General features: G+C 51.9%; 2 protein-coding genes across 6 annotated transcripts in view; one reads left to right on the top strand and one right to left on the bottom strand.

Moving 5' to 3' along the window:
- The window catches only part of EEF1AKMT1 (EEF1A lysine methyltransferase 1), a 25609-nt gene extending 21240 nt beyond the window's left edge, over positions 1-4369 (top strand). The window contains exons 5-6 of one of the 5 annotated variants that reach the window (XR_016388752.1): positions 656-1044; positions 3559-3668. Coding sequence is in view for 4 of the 5 variants with exons in the window: in XM_022574469.3 (XP_022430177.1) it covers positions 656-792 (137 nt within the window). In the remaining variant the exon portion in view is untranslated. Of the gene's footprint in view, positions 1-655; positions 3528-3558 lie in introns of those variants that run through there. The other 4 variants (XM_022574468.2, XM_022574469.3, XM_022574470.3 and 1 more) reach the window with 4 other exon arrangements.
- IL17D (interleukin 17D) overlaps positions 2305-15314 on the bottom strand; it is a 26192-nt gene continuing 13182 nt past the window's right edge. Inside the window, exon 3 of the mRNA XM_022574466.3 lies at positions 2305-3065. Within this exon, the coding sequence (XP_022430174.1) occupies positions 2783-3065 (283 nt within the window). The 3' untranslated portion in view covers positions 2305-2782. The remainder of the gene's footprint in view (positions 3066-15314) is intronic.

Here is a 15314-nt window from a genome sequence, read left to right on the forward strand (position 1 = left end):
ATTTGGAATCTCGGGGGTTAAAGTGGATGCCAAAGGTTACAGCGCTAGACATTAGATTAGGTTTACCAAAGCTGAGAAAGAGACTTCCGCACTGGTGATGTGGATGTATCTTCTTAAGGTGGATATACTGGCACTTGACTGAGAACGAAAACGTTAAGTGCTGGTCTCCCTACTTTGGGCAGCTTGGCATCCAGGCCTGCTGTGTGGGCCCTGCTTCCCCCAGTGCAGTGGGTGCGGAGGACAGGGCTGGAGGGAGGAATGGGCTGGTGTGAATGTATTGGTACAAGTTTGCACGATTCTCTACTATTGAAAAAGGGGTTGTTGACTCAAAGTTGGAAAATGGTGGTTTTTAGTAATTATTTTTGCTTTCCTTATGTTACTTTGTGGAATGTAATTATTAAGTACCTCAGCCTTGCAGATGTAGGAAAATTATTAAATGAAAAAGAAAAGGAAAAACGTAGGTAATTTGCATAAATGTTGGAGGAAGTAAAAAAGGAATATAGAGCACTGACCTGCCCCCTTATCGCTGAGTGGTACTGTCAACTCACCGCTTCCCGCATCTGGTCGAGAATACCTCCCTGGCCGGCCTGGTGGGTGTGGAGCTGAGACATGGTTGGTGCCTCAGTCTCCGGGTTCATCTGGTGGTTCTCTTCAGGTGCCGTCATGGAGGAAGAGGCAGCAAAACTTCTTGGAGTGAAGATGTGCAAGTTTATTCCAAAACACACTCGAACCTTGGGAAATGAATTTCGCTGTTACGTGAATTATGATTCTGGGCTGGACCGTGAACTGTGAACGCAGCTGGTAATACAATGTAGTAAAGGACCCACGTGACATTTCCCTCTTTTTAGCTACGACCTCCCCTCCTCCCTCACAAACTGGGGCTCTCCCTGGCCTAACTTTCAAGATGAAGAAGACAACATCTTGTTGTGATTTCCTTAGTGAGGGCATCCCTAGAGCTTGGGATGCTTTTGCCAACTTGAATCAGTGGAATTATATTTGGAAGAAGTCATGGAAGCCATCTAGTCTACTCTCCACTTAACGCAGGTAAAGAGCAGAAGTACAGGCGGCTTAGTGATCGGCCAGGACCTGGGCCTCTGCCTTGGGCGCATCCTGTGTACTACGGGTGGCTGCGGACACCTGCGTGTGCTTTGACAGCCATGCGGTTTGGAGTTTTAGCTGAGGACGAGGGTTGTGTCCAGTTCGCAGTTGCCTTCCAGGAGCTCAGTGCCCAGAAGAGGGCACGTGCTCAGTAGGTATTTGTTGAGTGTTCCAGTCAGAGAAAAAATGCAAATACAGGTTGCCTTTCTAGATCTTAGAAGGGAAAGCTGATTCTTCCATGGGAAATGCGTTACCTGTTAACAGCTAACGTTAGTTAAACTGACGATTAATAGAGTCTGTGGAATAGCAGTATTATCCCCACGCAAGCCGTTTACTCTGCTTCAGTCCACTCCTCCGATGTTTGCACTATTTACGTTGGAGGAGTGGCTAGAAAATGTTACACGACAGTGGCAATGCTTGAAATAATTACCCAAGGTTTGAAAGGCAATTTTTCTTTTTAATTCGTGGATTTCTTTGTTGACATATGCTAGATATACCACCACTAGGCTTACCTTTTTTTTTTTCCCCAGAGGTTGAGCACAGAAGTAAAGCTCCCCAAATGGTATAGAACTACCCACAGCTATCAATTTCAATTTTGAATTTTTTATTTGGAATTTTGCTCAGCAGTGTTTTTTATGCACAACCTCTGTCAATATTTGGTACAGATTGAAAGTTCTCTCGGTTGACCTTCTGTCCAGATCAGACCAAGACTGATTGTAAGTAGGGACAAGAGCATATAAATGAGGCCAACTCTGCAGATCATCTTCCTGAACGTTAACCATAAAATTAAGATACAGTGATAGACCTTATTTACCACTGTTTCCTCTGAAAATTAGTGGAGCCCAGAGAGAAATGCACAGCCAGCATGCCCTTCACCTACAGTTGTTTTAAGGATTTTAAAGAACTTTACTTTTACAAGTAAATTGTGTTCAGGGACAGACTTAAGCCTAAAGAAAAGGGTAAAGGTTTAGCTCACGTTGTGGCCGTAGAAGAGGACTCCACTCCTGATTTCTGGGAATTGTAAGTCTGCAAATGAAAAAAATTCCTAATTGTATAAACCTTACAAGTGTGAGATTCTGGGGTGAGCTGAGCCTCCCAGAGGGAGGGCAGGTCCTAGGCAGCCGTGTCCACTGGTGACCGTCGGCAACAGGCGGGGTTCAGGGACCCAGGCCACAAGGCGGGCTAGAGGGTGTGCTTCTAAATACTCCTGCCGAGGAAGTGAAAACAATTTATAAAATGTTTACATGTCAAGTAAAATGTTTTTAATATACTTGCTCAAAATGGCTAATATAAAGTTTCTGCCTCTACTGAAAATACCTGAATAAACAAGAAGGTATATATTCTACTTTTTTAAAAAAAGGTGGTGTTTGTCTGTCCTCGAGGCTCTGTCCCCTCCCAGCGGTCCTTGCAGTGCTATCACCCGTGGTTGCAAGGGGCTGGTGGCCGGGAGCCTCAACGAACTCTGGCGAAGCGGGTCACCTGTGGTGGCCCCAGCCTTGGGCCGCCCACACAGGGCTGCCACGTGGTTAGTTCCTGTCACCTTTCACTGCCCCGCGCTCCTGCCCAAGAGGAAGCCTGGGGGATGCAGGGGGTCAGGCTCGCACGCAGTGCAGTCCAGTCCAGCGCTGGGTGCTCCGTCCGAGTTTCCTTGGGGCCTCGGGGTCCCCGGATTGGGGATGGGTGCTCAGGGCCGGGCCGGCTTGTCCAGGCTGGAGTTGGCACCGTCTGCATCCTTGTCTGGCCCGGGCACGCAGGTGCAGCCCACGGGGATGGTGACGTACTCCTCGGTATAGACGGCGCGGCCGCCCGCGCAGGCTGGGGTCCGGCGCAGGACCACCGCGGGCACGAGCACCGGGACGCTGCGCAGCCGCACATCCTCCTCCCCGCGCGGCCCGGTCAGGCAGCCCCGGCACAGGCAATAGGCCTCGGGCAGGTACCTGGGGAAGCGGCCGGGGTCGTAGGAGATCCTGTGGGGAGAGGACGGGCCCTGAGGGCTTGGCTTCTGGGCCGGTGGGACTGGGGTCACTGACTAAGCGAGAGGCTGAAGCCGAGCAGCCACTGGCCTTCACTGTATTTAAAGTGAAGACAGTTTAAGGCCGCCACATTCCCTGCAAACGCTTTCAGACTCTGCACCAGTGCCCGTAGGACAGGTGTACACCACACAGCCCGCGTGCTCAATGAGATGCCCCCAACCACCCTGCTCTGGGCCCTCACCACCCCACGGGCCCAGGCCGGGCCGACCCTGGCCTCCCCGCCGCTGACAGAGCCTCAAGCAGAGGCGGCTGCCAGACACCTACCTGTCCAGGAGACCCTGCATCCCACCGTCCATCAGGGTCCACATGCCCTCCCTCCCGCGTGTGGGAAAGGGGCCGAGTCACGCCAGGCGGTGGGGGGCGGGCAGGAAGGACTGGTGGGAAGTGAAGGATGCCTTAAACTGGACCACTTTCCGTGTTCCTCCAGGTCTCCCTACTTTCTGGTCAGATGCCAAGACCCAAGTGTCGGCACCCAGGACGATCCTGTGGCTGCTGGCTGGACCCTGCCCTCGCCTCCCTGAAACCAGGAGGTCACTGATGGAACCCAGGACTCCTCCGTAACGTCCCCTTGTAATGGGGACACTTGCCCCACCTCATGGGATCGCCAAAACCCCAAACTCTCATTTCTGTTCATCTACCCTCTTACTTTTGGAGCGGGGTCCTTGTGACCCTGAAGTCTCAGAGTCACAGCCGTGACCTGACCTCTCAAGGGACACACATCCATACATCCACCAAGCACCACGCCCGGGAAGGCCCCCCGAGTGCTGGCCCGAGGGGAGCCTAGGGAGGAAACGAGCCAAGCAAGATATGCCCAAGCGTGCCCACCCCTGGGACCTGGGGCTCCGCCGGGAGGGCGTGGCCAGGCTTCCAGAAGCTTCTTGTCCCTCACACGCAACTTCTGTGGACTAATGTCCCTCGGCCCTCACCGTGCAGGACTGGAGGGTACCAGCCAAGCTAAGAAGTTTCCAGATGAGAAGGACCTTCTGACAACCAGTTAACTAAAGTGCAGAGGCGGGAAGTCACGCGATGGGTGAACTGGGCAAACTGGGCCGGGAGGCAGAACCTTGCCAGCTGTCAAGCGTGGGGGACTGGAGGCCGCGTCAACCGGGCCAACTGCCCGTGGCCTGTGGACAGCCTCAGGAACGGTATCTTCACGCTTGACATCAACTGCCTGCCACTTACACAGCAGGAAAGAACTAAGGCGGGGTCAGGCCTGGGCCTGAGGGAGGGAGGGAGGAGGCTGGTGGGGAGGGAAGGGGTGGGCCTCAGGATGCTACAAGATGGAGGGTGGTGCTTAAACTCAGGGACCACACCACCCTGCCCCTGAGCATCCCAGAGCCCAGAGGGACATTTCTGAGTCCTTGGCCACCATGTGGATGTGGGGATGAGGTCAGGGGAGAAGTCGGGGTGACCAGGAGGATAGCAATGGGGGGGCGGGGAGGCCTGGCTCTGACTCCCTTCTCACTGCTGTGCAAGGAGGGGCCCTGGAAATCTGTGCGCCAGGAGGAGGGCAGCGGGGCCAGCCTGCGAAGGCACCTGCCTGCCCCCGGGACACGGAGACCCACAGCAACCCCATCCGGCCCGCATTACCACAAGGAGTTGAAAATACCTTTTCTAAGCGTATCATCACTTTTCCCTCAGTGCTGCCTTTGGAAGAACTTTACTTTTCCAGCTTTTCCACCCCCATAATGCCTCATTCCCATCCCCTCCAGGGGCACAGGCCCCCCCACATCCCCTGTTGGGCAGGGGCGGTCACGTCAGGAAAAATCCCAGCTCCTCGGCTTTGCCTTCAGAGGCCTCCACGACCTGCCCCTCACCCACATACCTTCCCAGCCATCCGAGTGCCCGACACCCGCCCCCAGAGTGGGACGCCTGGCAGGGGCCACGGCTAACCTTTGGCTCAAGATGAACTCTCCCCCAAACCGATCTCAACTCAGCGAAGACTTGCCATGTTGACTTGCCATGTTTTAAGGTCAAATGCAAGTCATTATCTTACAGAGTTTTCAGATTTCCTTAGATTTAACCTCTTCTTTTCCCATATTCTCATAACACGTTGGGCCTCTCAGACAGAACTGCGCATTTTCCACGTCTTCCCCTGGGAGGGAAGGGTACGGACTGTATCTGGACTCACTCATGCTCTAACGAGCCCGCCACAGCGCCCGCATAGAGGAAGAGTTCAGCAGATGTAAGAGGGTGGTGGTGAGTCTGGACTCCTCAGCTTCCTGTCCTCCAGACCCTTAGGTCAAGATCAGACCCTGACTTACATTAATGTCTGCAATCACATTCAACATCTATTCAACAAACACCTAAGTGCCAGTGGTGTTCCAGGCAGTAGGAATATAGATGAAATACTATAATTAATCTACCATCCAAGGACTCACCCTCTCAGGGTGATAAACATACAAAGAAACAAAGAGTTAAACCCGGCCATCACAGCAGAGGCGGCTTCCTGGTAAAGTGGAACCTGGGTGGATTCATCCAGATGAAGAAGGAGAAAGGTCATTTAGGGCAGAGGTCAAAGCCTAGATGTGAGGGACCACGTCAGTTATAGGAGCCGCAGCACAGAAGAACCAAGAGCTGGGGCTGGAGCCATCTGGGGGGGCCTCCAGTTCCTAACAGGAATTTGGATCTGACCCTGAAGGCCAGAGGAAGGATGTTAAAGAGAGAAGTGACCCCATCAGACGGAATTTTAGATCCCTCAGACTACAGAGTGGAAGAAACCGGTCTGGAGCCCAAGAGAGATCTTGGCTGGAGACGGAGATTTTTAAATTATTAGCATATGAATAGTAGTTAAGGTAAGATCATTCACATAAGTGTATAGAGAGATGCCAAATAAAAGAAACTCAACAGAGGTTTCATTCCAAGAGGGAAAAAAGAGGCAGGGGAACCTAAATATTAAAAGAGCCTTGAGAAATCATCAACAAAATGAAAAGGCAACCCACTGAATGGCAGAAAGTATTTGCAAAGCATATATCTGATAAGGGGTTAATATCCAAAATACAAAGAACTCATATAACTCAATACCAAAAGAACAATCTGATTAAAAAATGGGCTCAAGACCTGAATAGACATTTTTCCGAAGAAGGCATATAGATGTCCAATAGGCACATGAAAAGATGCTCAAACATCGCTCATTATTAGAGAAACGCAAATCAAAAGCACCTCACATCTGTCAGAATGGCTATTATCAAAAAGACAAGAGGACTTCCCTGGTGGCGCAGTGGTTAAGAATCCACCTGCCAATGCAGGGGACATGGGTTCGAGCCCTGGCCCAGGAAGATCCCACGTGCCGCGGAGCAACAGTGCCCATGGGCCACAACTACTGAGCCTGCGCTCTAAAGCCCATGAGCCACAACTACTGAAGCCCACACACCTGGAGCCCGTGCTCTGCAACGAGAGGCCTGTGTACCACAATGAAGAGTAGCCCCTGCTCGCTGCAACTAGAGAAAGTCCGTGCACAGCAACAAAGACACAATACGCCCCCCCCACCCACCCAAAGACAAGAAATAAGTGTTGGCGAAGATGAGGAGAAAAAGGAAACTCTTGTGTACTGTTGGTGGGAACGTAAGTTGGTGCAGACACTGGAAAATAATATGGAGAATCCTCAAAAAAATTAAGAATAGAATTACTAAATAATATAGCAGTTCCACTGCTGGGTATTTATCCAAGGAAACAAAAACACTAACTTGAAAAAATGTATGTTCACTGCATTATTATCATGAGAACAGCCAAGACATGGAAACAACCTAAGTGTCCATTGAAAGATGAATGGATAAAGAAGATGTGGCATATATATACAATGGGATATTACTCAGCCATAAAAAGAAACAAAATTGAGTTATCTGTAGTGAGGTGGCTAGAGTCTGTCCTACAGAGTGAAGTCAGAAAGAGAAAAACAAATACCGTATGCTAATGCACATATATGGAATCTTAAAAAAAAAGAAGGTTCTGAAGAACCTAGGGGCAGGACAGGAATAAAGACGCAAACGTAGAGAATGGACTTGAGGACATGGGGAGGGGGAAGGGTAAGCTGGGACAAAGTGAGAGAGTGGCATGGACATATACACACTACCAAATGTAAAATAGCTAGTGGGAAGCAGCCGCATAGCACAGGGAAATCAGCTCGGTGCTTTGTGACCCCCTAGAGGGGTGGGATAGGGAGGGTGGGGAGGGAGGCACAAGAGGGAGGGGATATGGGGACATGTGTATGCATATGGCTGAATCACTTTGTTATACAGCAGAAACTAACACAGCATTGTGAAGCAATTATACTCCAATAAAGATGTTAAAAAAACAATATAGCATATTCGAGAGTTGCTAAGAGAGTACATCTTAAAATTTCCCATCATGCACAAAAGATGTATAACTGTGTGGTGACGGACGTTAACTAGATTTACTGTGATCATTTTGCCATATATGCAGATACTGAATCATTATATTGCACACCTGTAACTAATAATAACATGTCAACTGTATCTCAATTTAAAAAATGGAGCACCTTGAGCACAGTGATATAAGTACTGGGGCATAGCTGACCTGGTTTACACGAGCCGACCAGGTGCAGCTAGGAGTTGAGCCCCAATTCCCAAGTGTTTTCATTTGGATGAGAAACTATATGGTTGCTTAAAAAACATATCAAACCCTTAGGGACATTGGACAAAACAATGGAAAGTGTCACAGCCACGAGAGACAAAGGACTGAGGGACTGTCACAGACTGAAGGGCCCTGAGCTGCAGAGGCTGGACCCTGGGGCAGGGAAGAGGCACGAGTAGGAACCCTCTGAAGGTCACAGTTCAGAATATGGCACCGTATCCACGCAGCGCCTCATCTTGGTAATTTTGCTGAGCTGTGATGCTGACATTTGGGCAGTCTGGGTAAAGGGTACAGGGATTTCCTTGTACTAATTTCACAAATTTTCCTGTTACGTTTAAATTATTTCAAAGCAAAGAATTAAGTAATAAAAGAAAAAACTTTAAGTTTTAAAAATACGAAACAATCAAAATCTAAACTGGACTATTCGAAGATATGAAGGAAGTATTCAATTTTAGGTGTGTTCAATGGTATTGTGGTTTTGTTTAACAAAGAGTCTTTACCTTTTAGAGAAACTACCAAACTTGTGTGTACACACACACACACACACACACACACACACACACACAGTGACCGTGTGCCTCTGAACCTGTCTCGGCAGGTCAGCAGTGAGCCTCGATTTTCAAGCTCCCACCGCGCAGCCAGTGGTCGGACACACCCGCGCATGGGACCCAGGGGAGGCCCAGGGGTGAGGTGAGGCCAGAGAGCTGGGCTCGCAGGTAGTGGGGGAGGGAGCCAGGGGAAGTGGCGCGCGCGCGCGCGTGTGTGTGTGTGTCTACACGCGTGTGTGCGGTGGGGCAGGGACTTGCGAAGGAATCTGCGACGTGGCAGGACCCCTGAGCCCAGAGCAGAGAGTCTGGAGTTACGGGTCCCGGAAGCCACAAGGGGCTGTGAGACGCAGACAGGTTCAGGCTGACAACAGGAAGCTCGTGCCGACGGCAGTGTAGACGGCTGTGTGGACGCAGCCATGGGACAGAATCGGGTGTGGGAGGGAGGCCCCAACCTGAGGGCGTAAAGATTCCTTTCAAACAACTGGGGTTTCTCTTTCTACACAGGTGACAGTCCCCGTGTCACGTGCTAGTTTTGTAGGTGGACCTGATGGCCGCCTGGATGTGGTGACGGGTCAGAAGCCTCATCCGACTAAAAATATCCCCCCGACTCCCGCCAGTTGGCCCGAGGGACTGAAGTTTCCACTGTCATAGGGACACCTCTGGCCAAGGCACTGTGACAAGGGGACCCCTGCCCACCCCACCTGGGATGGGAACATGGATGGCTCAGCATTCATGGCCGGCGTTTCTCTCAGGATAGAAATGTGCTACCACGGGACGGGGTGCAACGCATCCATCCCACCTGACACCCAGCACTGCAGGCGGGGGGCCGGCGGGGACCACGACGGGGCGTGGGGCTCAGGAGGAAAGTCCAGAAGCCTCGGGACATGGGACAGACGCAGGCCCGTCACCCCAACCCCCTGCCCTGAGATTCTGGGAAAATCCTCAGGAGTGCTTTCGGGGTAAAGCAAGCTGCCAGCAGGGATCCTTTGTCACCCCGCAAGGACACGCGGTCGAATGGCCCCCAGCGCCCACTGCCTCAGCCTTCCCACTTCTGTTGCCACCGTGCGCGCGCACCCAGCCAGAGGGAACATGCAGGAGCGAGGCCAGGTCCCCTCTGCAGGGACCCCACGTGTGAAGCTTGGCCGCAGGGAGCGACAGCTGGCCCAGCTTAATCCAGGAACAAAGGACGTGAGGAGAAGGGATGGAAACCGAGCCCAGAGGAATGTGAGTGACGGCAGGGCCAGAAAAAGAGCCGCTCGGGCCCTGGACAGGGTAGGAAACAATTCGAGGCAGTTCCCCGAGAAGTGCAGCAGGTCACCGGCAGAGCCGCCACCGTGTTTATGCACAAACCCATCCTCCCTCTTTGCAAAACACAAATGAGTTTAATTTCAAACAGCAGAGGCTGTGTGATCACTTCTTTCACAGCAATCCCAAGACCCCAGGTCCCAAAGCCAGGAAGAAGTGGGGAAAGGCCCCTCCGCCCAGAAGCAACGGATGGAACCAAGTGGCCTCAACAGTCCGGGGTCCCCAAGATCAAAACAGACTTTCTTACAGGGGTGGGTGGCCTGGAGTCAGTGTCCTGAACCTACAATTTTGGTCCAACCTGGTTACCAACCAGTGACACTGGACGAGTCATCGCCCCTGCTGGCTCTCTGCAAAGTGCATGGGATGGGTCTGATGGGCAGGCTGCTTCCTCCACCTTCTTGATGGCAGGACTAATAAAGTGATATTTTTATCAATGTTTTCTGCTTAGAAAAGACGCCTGTAATCCCCTGAGTTTCTAAGATAGCGGAGACTCTCCCCAAAGTAATTTATGAAGTCAGTGCAATTCTCGTAGATTTCTCTTAGAACTTGGCAGGCGGATCCTCAAACTCGTACAGAGAGAAAAGGGCCCAGAGCAGTCTAAACAGCTGCGAGGAAGAATAGGAAGGGCTTTGCTCTACCCGCCTTCAAGACGCTGGTAACAGGAGGACATCGGGCGGCCCTCGGGGAAGCTGAGGGGGACAGTGTCTTTTCCCAAGCGCTGTTTCTCCTGGACGCGGGCAATTAAGGCAGAAACAAGGTTTCCAAACTGTGGTTTTCAGAACCGTGTGGCATGGGGCCTGTTCAACCCCGGATTCCCACGCTTCCCTCCACACTCAGGAGCTCAGCCCGTTGGCCGCCAAGTGACCGCCTGGCTCGTGTCTGGGAGCCCCAGACAGAAGCCCCCAGCACCTCCGAGGGGGTGACTGCACACAACCGGGGCACTTCCCCATCCCCCCACCCCCCCATCTCAGGACCCTCCCGCTGGACGCCCATGCCAAGGAGTCTAATTAGCCCACAAGGTCACTGCTGAGCCAGCATCGACAGCAGCGCTGAGACTGGCTTGCTCTCTGCTGGGATGCTGTCCCCTCCCCAGGGCTGTGGAGCTCAGGGGGGCGCAGGGCTGGGCCGGGCCAGGCCTAAAAGCCCCCTGGACAGTCCTGACCAGCCCCGGGGGAGGCCGCTGGGCCCGGGTCTGAGAGACCACAGGGCACTGAGGCAGGTCTGTGTTTCCCTGTGCCAACGGGTCTGACCGCCGGGGGCGCAGGGACAGGAGACAGCAGCCCCCTGTGTGGTGCCGCCGGCCCTCCTGTTGCTCCGGTTGAGCCGGACAGGCTTTCACCACAGCTGCCAGTAAGCCCTGAACACGGCCCCACCCGACGAGAACCTGAGTGTGTGTGTCCCTGGGGAAGAGGACATGGGACCAGCTGGGAGGCAGAGGGGCCTGACCGCATGGACCCTGAGGCCGTCCCCGCGGGCGCACCTGGCCCTATGCCCGCGAGGACATCCAGGGGTCAGTGACCCTGGGCCGAGGCCACCGAGCTGCGATCCTCAGCCTGGCCTCGGACAGCCCTGACCCCAAGCCAGGGAGGCCGATGCAGACCCACCGGCTCCTCAGCCGCCAGGCTGGTCCCCGCGGAGCCTGGAAGGCCCGGCCCACCCCACAAGGCCCAGCCCCGCACGAGGGGCCCGAGGCCCCCAGGGGCTCAGCCCTACCACCACAGGGCCATTGGAAAAGGGTGACCCGCTGATTCCATGCAAGACCTGACCACCTGGGAGCTCAGGGAAGAGCAGAGACACTTGGAAAGAATCTGGAAGACGATTCAGGACAAAAGCCCTGCCGAGGGACAGAGAAAGGGAACCAGGGAACGAATGAGCCAGAGCTTCTCTAGGGCCCTTTTCTCCCTCAGGGCAGATGCCACACATTCCAGGCAGCTGGGAAGAATCTCTTCAGAGGAAAAACAGAGCTCCTGCCACGGCGGCCTGGACTCTCTGTCCAGGGAAGCCGCAGAATCTGGCGTTAGAGCCACGTCCGCTGCGTCTGTCCTTGGGGCGGGCGGGCCAAGCACCTCGTGCGCGGTGTGAGGAATAATCCACACGGAACACGAGCCCAGACGCTGCGCCTCATCCTGGGAGCATTTTGGAAGGTCATTTTCCCCTTGACCGCGGGAGCCAGGCACCCACTGCCCTCCTTCAAGCCTCGTGTGTCGTGTCCGCAAGACCGAGGCCAAGAGGACGTCGGCTCGCGGCAGGCGTGCTCGCCGCCCAATCCTTTCACCCGCGTGAAGGACACAGAGATTTTATTCAGGGGACGACGGGATGGAATATTCACTCATCTTACGTAGAACAAGACCCAGCAGTCAGAGAAGACAACCTTCAAAGCAAAACGAACGGCCTGTTTTCAGGAGAGACCGTCACCCCACGACGGCGCTCCCGACAACGCTTCTATTTCTTACTCTGGAACACTGGTGGCCGCAGCCCAGCCCGCTGTGTGCCGAGCAGCTCAGAGAAAAAGATCGTGCAGAACTTGGACCAATTAAAGTCACTTATGCATAAAAATATTTGGGGGGAGAAATACCACCGTTTCCTACCAAGCTGCTTTAAATGATGAGTTTCTCCTTCTCTACCACGGAGTCTGACGATGTCCCCTCCCGAGCCCAATGTCCTGTGCTGTCACTGGAGCCCCACCCCCAATGGCAGTCGACTGCCTCCGTCCTTTCCTCCCTCCCTGCCCTTCTTAACAGAAAGGACACGACACCTGTACTGAGAACCCCGGGAAGGCAGAAAGGCTTTGCTTCTAAATCATTAGAATAACGAAGCCGGGCGCCAGGCGGCAGTGAACTTGCCAACGGAAAACAGACAGAAGCAAGGTCTCCCCAGGTTCAAAGATGACCGGGGCCGGCGGGCGGGTGGGTTGGCCGGTGCTGCCCCCTGCCGGCCACCTCCCTGGGAGCCGCGGCTCCTGTCTGTGGGGACGTGGGCTCTCGGTGCCTGGACACAGTCTGCCGTGCACCCGGGGGGAGGGGGCGCACGAGAGAAACAAGCGGGAACATTAGAAAGGGGGCGGACCTTCTCTAACATGATGCTTCTCACCTCTGTACTTTCTCTAATTAACATTCTTTTACAATTTGAAGGACAACGTAATGAAGAAAAAGCGATGTCCACAGCACCGCCTCGCACAGTGGATTGGACAACTGGGCGACACTTGTTGGGGAAGGGGCGCGGAGGCGACGCTCGGGGGTGGCGTGGCGGACGCAGGGTCGGAGGAGGGGCGAGCAGAAGCGCCCTTCCTGTTTCAGCCCTCCTGAAACCAGCGTGGCTAAATACCCACCCACCGGCTCGTGGGAACGTGCAGGTCATCGCTGCGGGCATCTCGCTGGCCCGGCCAGAGACAGTGGTGACCTTCCCCCCGCCACGAGCTGGGAGCTGTCGATGCTGCCGCCCTGCTCCCAGAGTCCCCTGCTGAGAGTCCCGGCCACAGAGCAGAGCCAACCTGGGTTCTCCTTGCGAAGATTCCACTTTCCTGACGCTTCCTGACACCTGGCCAGCGCCCCTGCTGGTACCCCCAGTGCAGGCTCACCCGTACAGGGCCGATGTGCCCACAAGCGGGTGGCCCCCCCGCCCCTCCCGTTAGGTCCCTCGATCTCCCTGTCCTGTTTCTTTTTCTTTCCATTTATTCCCTTGCTGCTATTGTGACCCATGGAGTTGTCTATTGCAAAATAAATGTTGGTGTAGTTGCTTAAATTCCCAGGAGGAATTTATAAAGAAAAGTAGCAAAGCCTAAAAATAAATTGTTGTGCATTATTCACATCCTAGAGAAAAGTTACCTTTAGACTAATACCCAAAATTGAGAAATGTAAACAAGTAAAAGTTACTTGGAGTGTTGGTGGGTGTGTATCTTTGGGGTGTCAACATAAATACGCAATGTGTATCTTTAAACTTAATAAACCTCAGTATTCCTACAGTATGTTTCTTACTATGGCAATGTGACTTTACAAAACTTACTGATCACATTGATTTTATTTTTGGCGTATTTGTTTCTAAAGCTTAAGAGAAACAAACACGATGACACAAAGTGAGAAAATATTTTTATATTCTGGAGGCTGAATGTTGCTTTTCTAACAGCCCATATGTGGGGAGCACAGCCAGGGGAACCAGAGCGGTCTGGACCTGGGTCCTGGCTCTCCCCACCCAGTTCCTTGGGTCCCCAGGCTGTGGCTCCCGGGGGCTCTGACCTCCGTGAAGGCAAGTAAGGCCTCTGCCGGGAGCCCACAACCGGCGAGAGCAAACAGTTCCCTTGGAGCCAAGACTCTTGGGAAATCGACGGCTGTCGTGACCCGCTGAAGCTCCGTTTCTTTAGTGTCTGCTCTTTCCTCGCGGTTGGTAAATTTCCTTTCTCTCCATTTTAAAGTTAAGATGTTTCGGCCCCTTTCTTGGAGCTTGGCCATGATGGTGGAGCAGGAAGACCCCCAAGCTCACCAAAATGACAAATATTTACAGAGCAACTACCAATAAAAAAAAGACCAGAACCTACCAGAAAAGATGTTCTACAACTAAAGATATAAAGAAGGAAGCACAATGAGATGGAGATGGGTAGTAGTGGCAGAGCGTGTACATAGGAGCATGATACTATGCATAGAAAATCCTAGAGACACTACCAGAAAACTACTAGACTCATCAATGAATTCGGTAAAGTTCCAGGATACAAAATTAATACACAGAAATCTGTTGCATTCCTATATACTAACAATAAAATATCAGAAACAGAAATTAAGGAAACAATCCCATCTACCATTGCATCAAAAAGAATAAAATACCTAGGAATAAATCTACCTAAGGAGGCAAAAGACCTGTAGTCTGAAAACTATAAGATGCTGATGAAAGAAAGTGTAGTGACACAAACAGGTGGAGAGATATGTTCTTGGATTGGAAGAATCAATATTGTTCAAGTGACCATACTACCCAAAGCAATCTACAGAGTCAATGGAATCCCTATCAAATTACCAACAGCATTTTTCATAGAGCTAGAACAAAAAAATTTTAATTCATATGGAAACACAAAAGATCCCAAAGAGCCAAAGCAATCTTAAGAAAGAACAACAGAGCTGGAGGAATCAGGCACCCTGACTTCAGACTATACTACAAAGCCACAGTAACCAAAGCAGTATGGTACTGGCAAAAAACCCCAGAAATATAGCTCAATGGAACAGGATAGAAAGCCCAGAAATAAACCCACACATCTATGCCAATGTATAACAAAGGAGGCAAGAATGTACAATGGCGAAAAGACAGTCTCTTCAATAAGGGGTGCTGGGAAAACTGGACAGCTACATGTAAAAGAATGAAATTAGAACATTCTCTAACACCATACACAAAAACAAACTCAAAATGGATTAAAGACCTAAATGTAAGACTGGATACTATAAAACTCTTACAGGAAAACATAGGCAGAACACTCTTTGACATAAATCTCAGCAATATCTTTTTGAATCCACCTCCTAGAGAAATGGAAATAAAAACAGAAATAAACAAATGGGACCTAATTAAACTTAAAAGCTTTGCACAGCAAAAGAAACCATAAACAAAATGAAAAGACAACCCACAAAATGGGAGAAAATATTTGCAAATGATGCAGCCAACAAGGGATTAATCTGCAAAATATACAACACTGTAGCTCACTATCAAAAAAAACCAAGGAACCCAATCAAAAAATGAGAAGACCTAAATAGACATTTCTCCA

The sequence above is a fragment of the Delphinapterus leucas genome, chromosome 18 (assembly GCF_059928025.1).
Source record: "Delphinapterus leucas isolate spDelLeu-1000000601 "Yukka" chromosome 18, BTC_Dleu_Yukka2, whole genome shotgun sequence".
Taxonomy (NCBI): domain Eukaryota; kingdom Metazoa; phylum Chordata; class Mammalia; order Artiodactyla; family Monodontidae; genus Delphinapterus; species Delphinapterus leucas.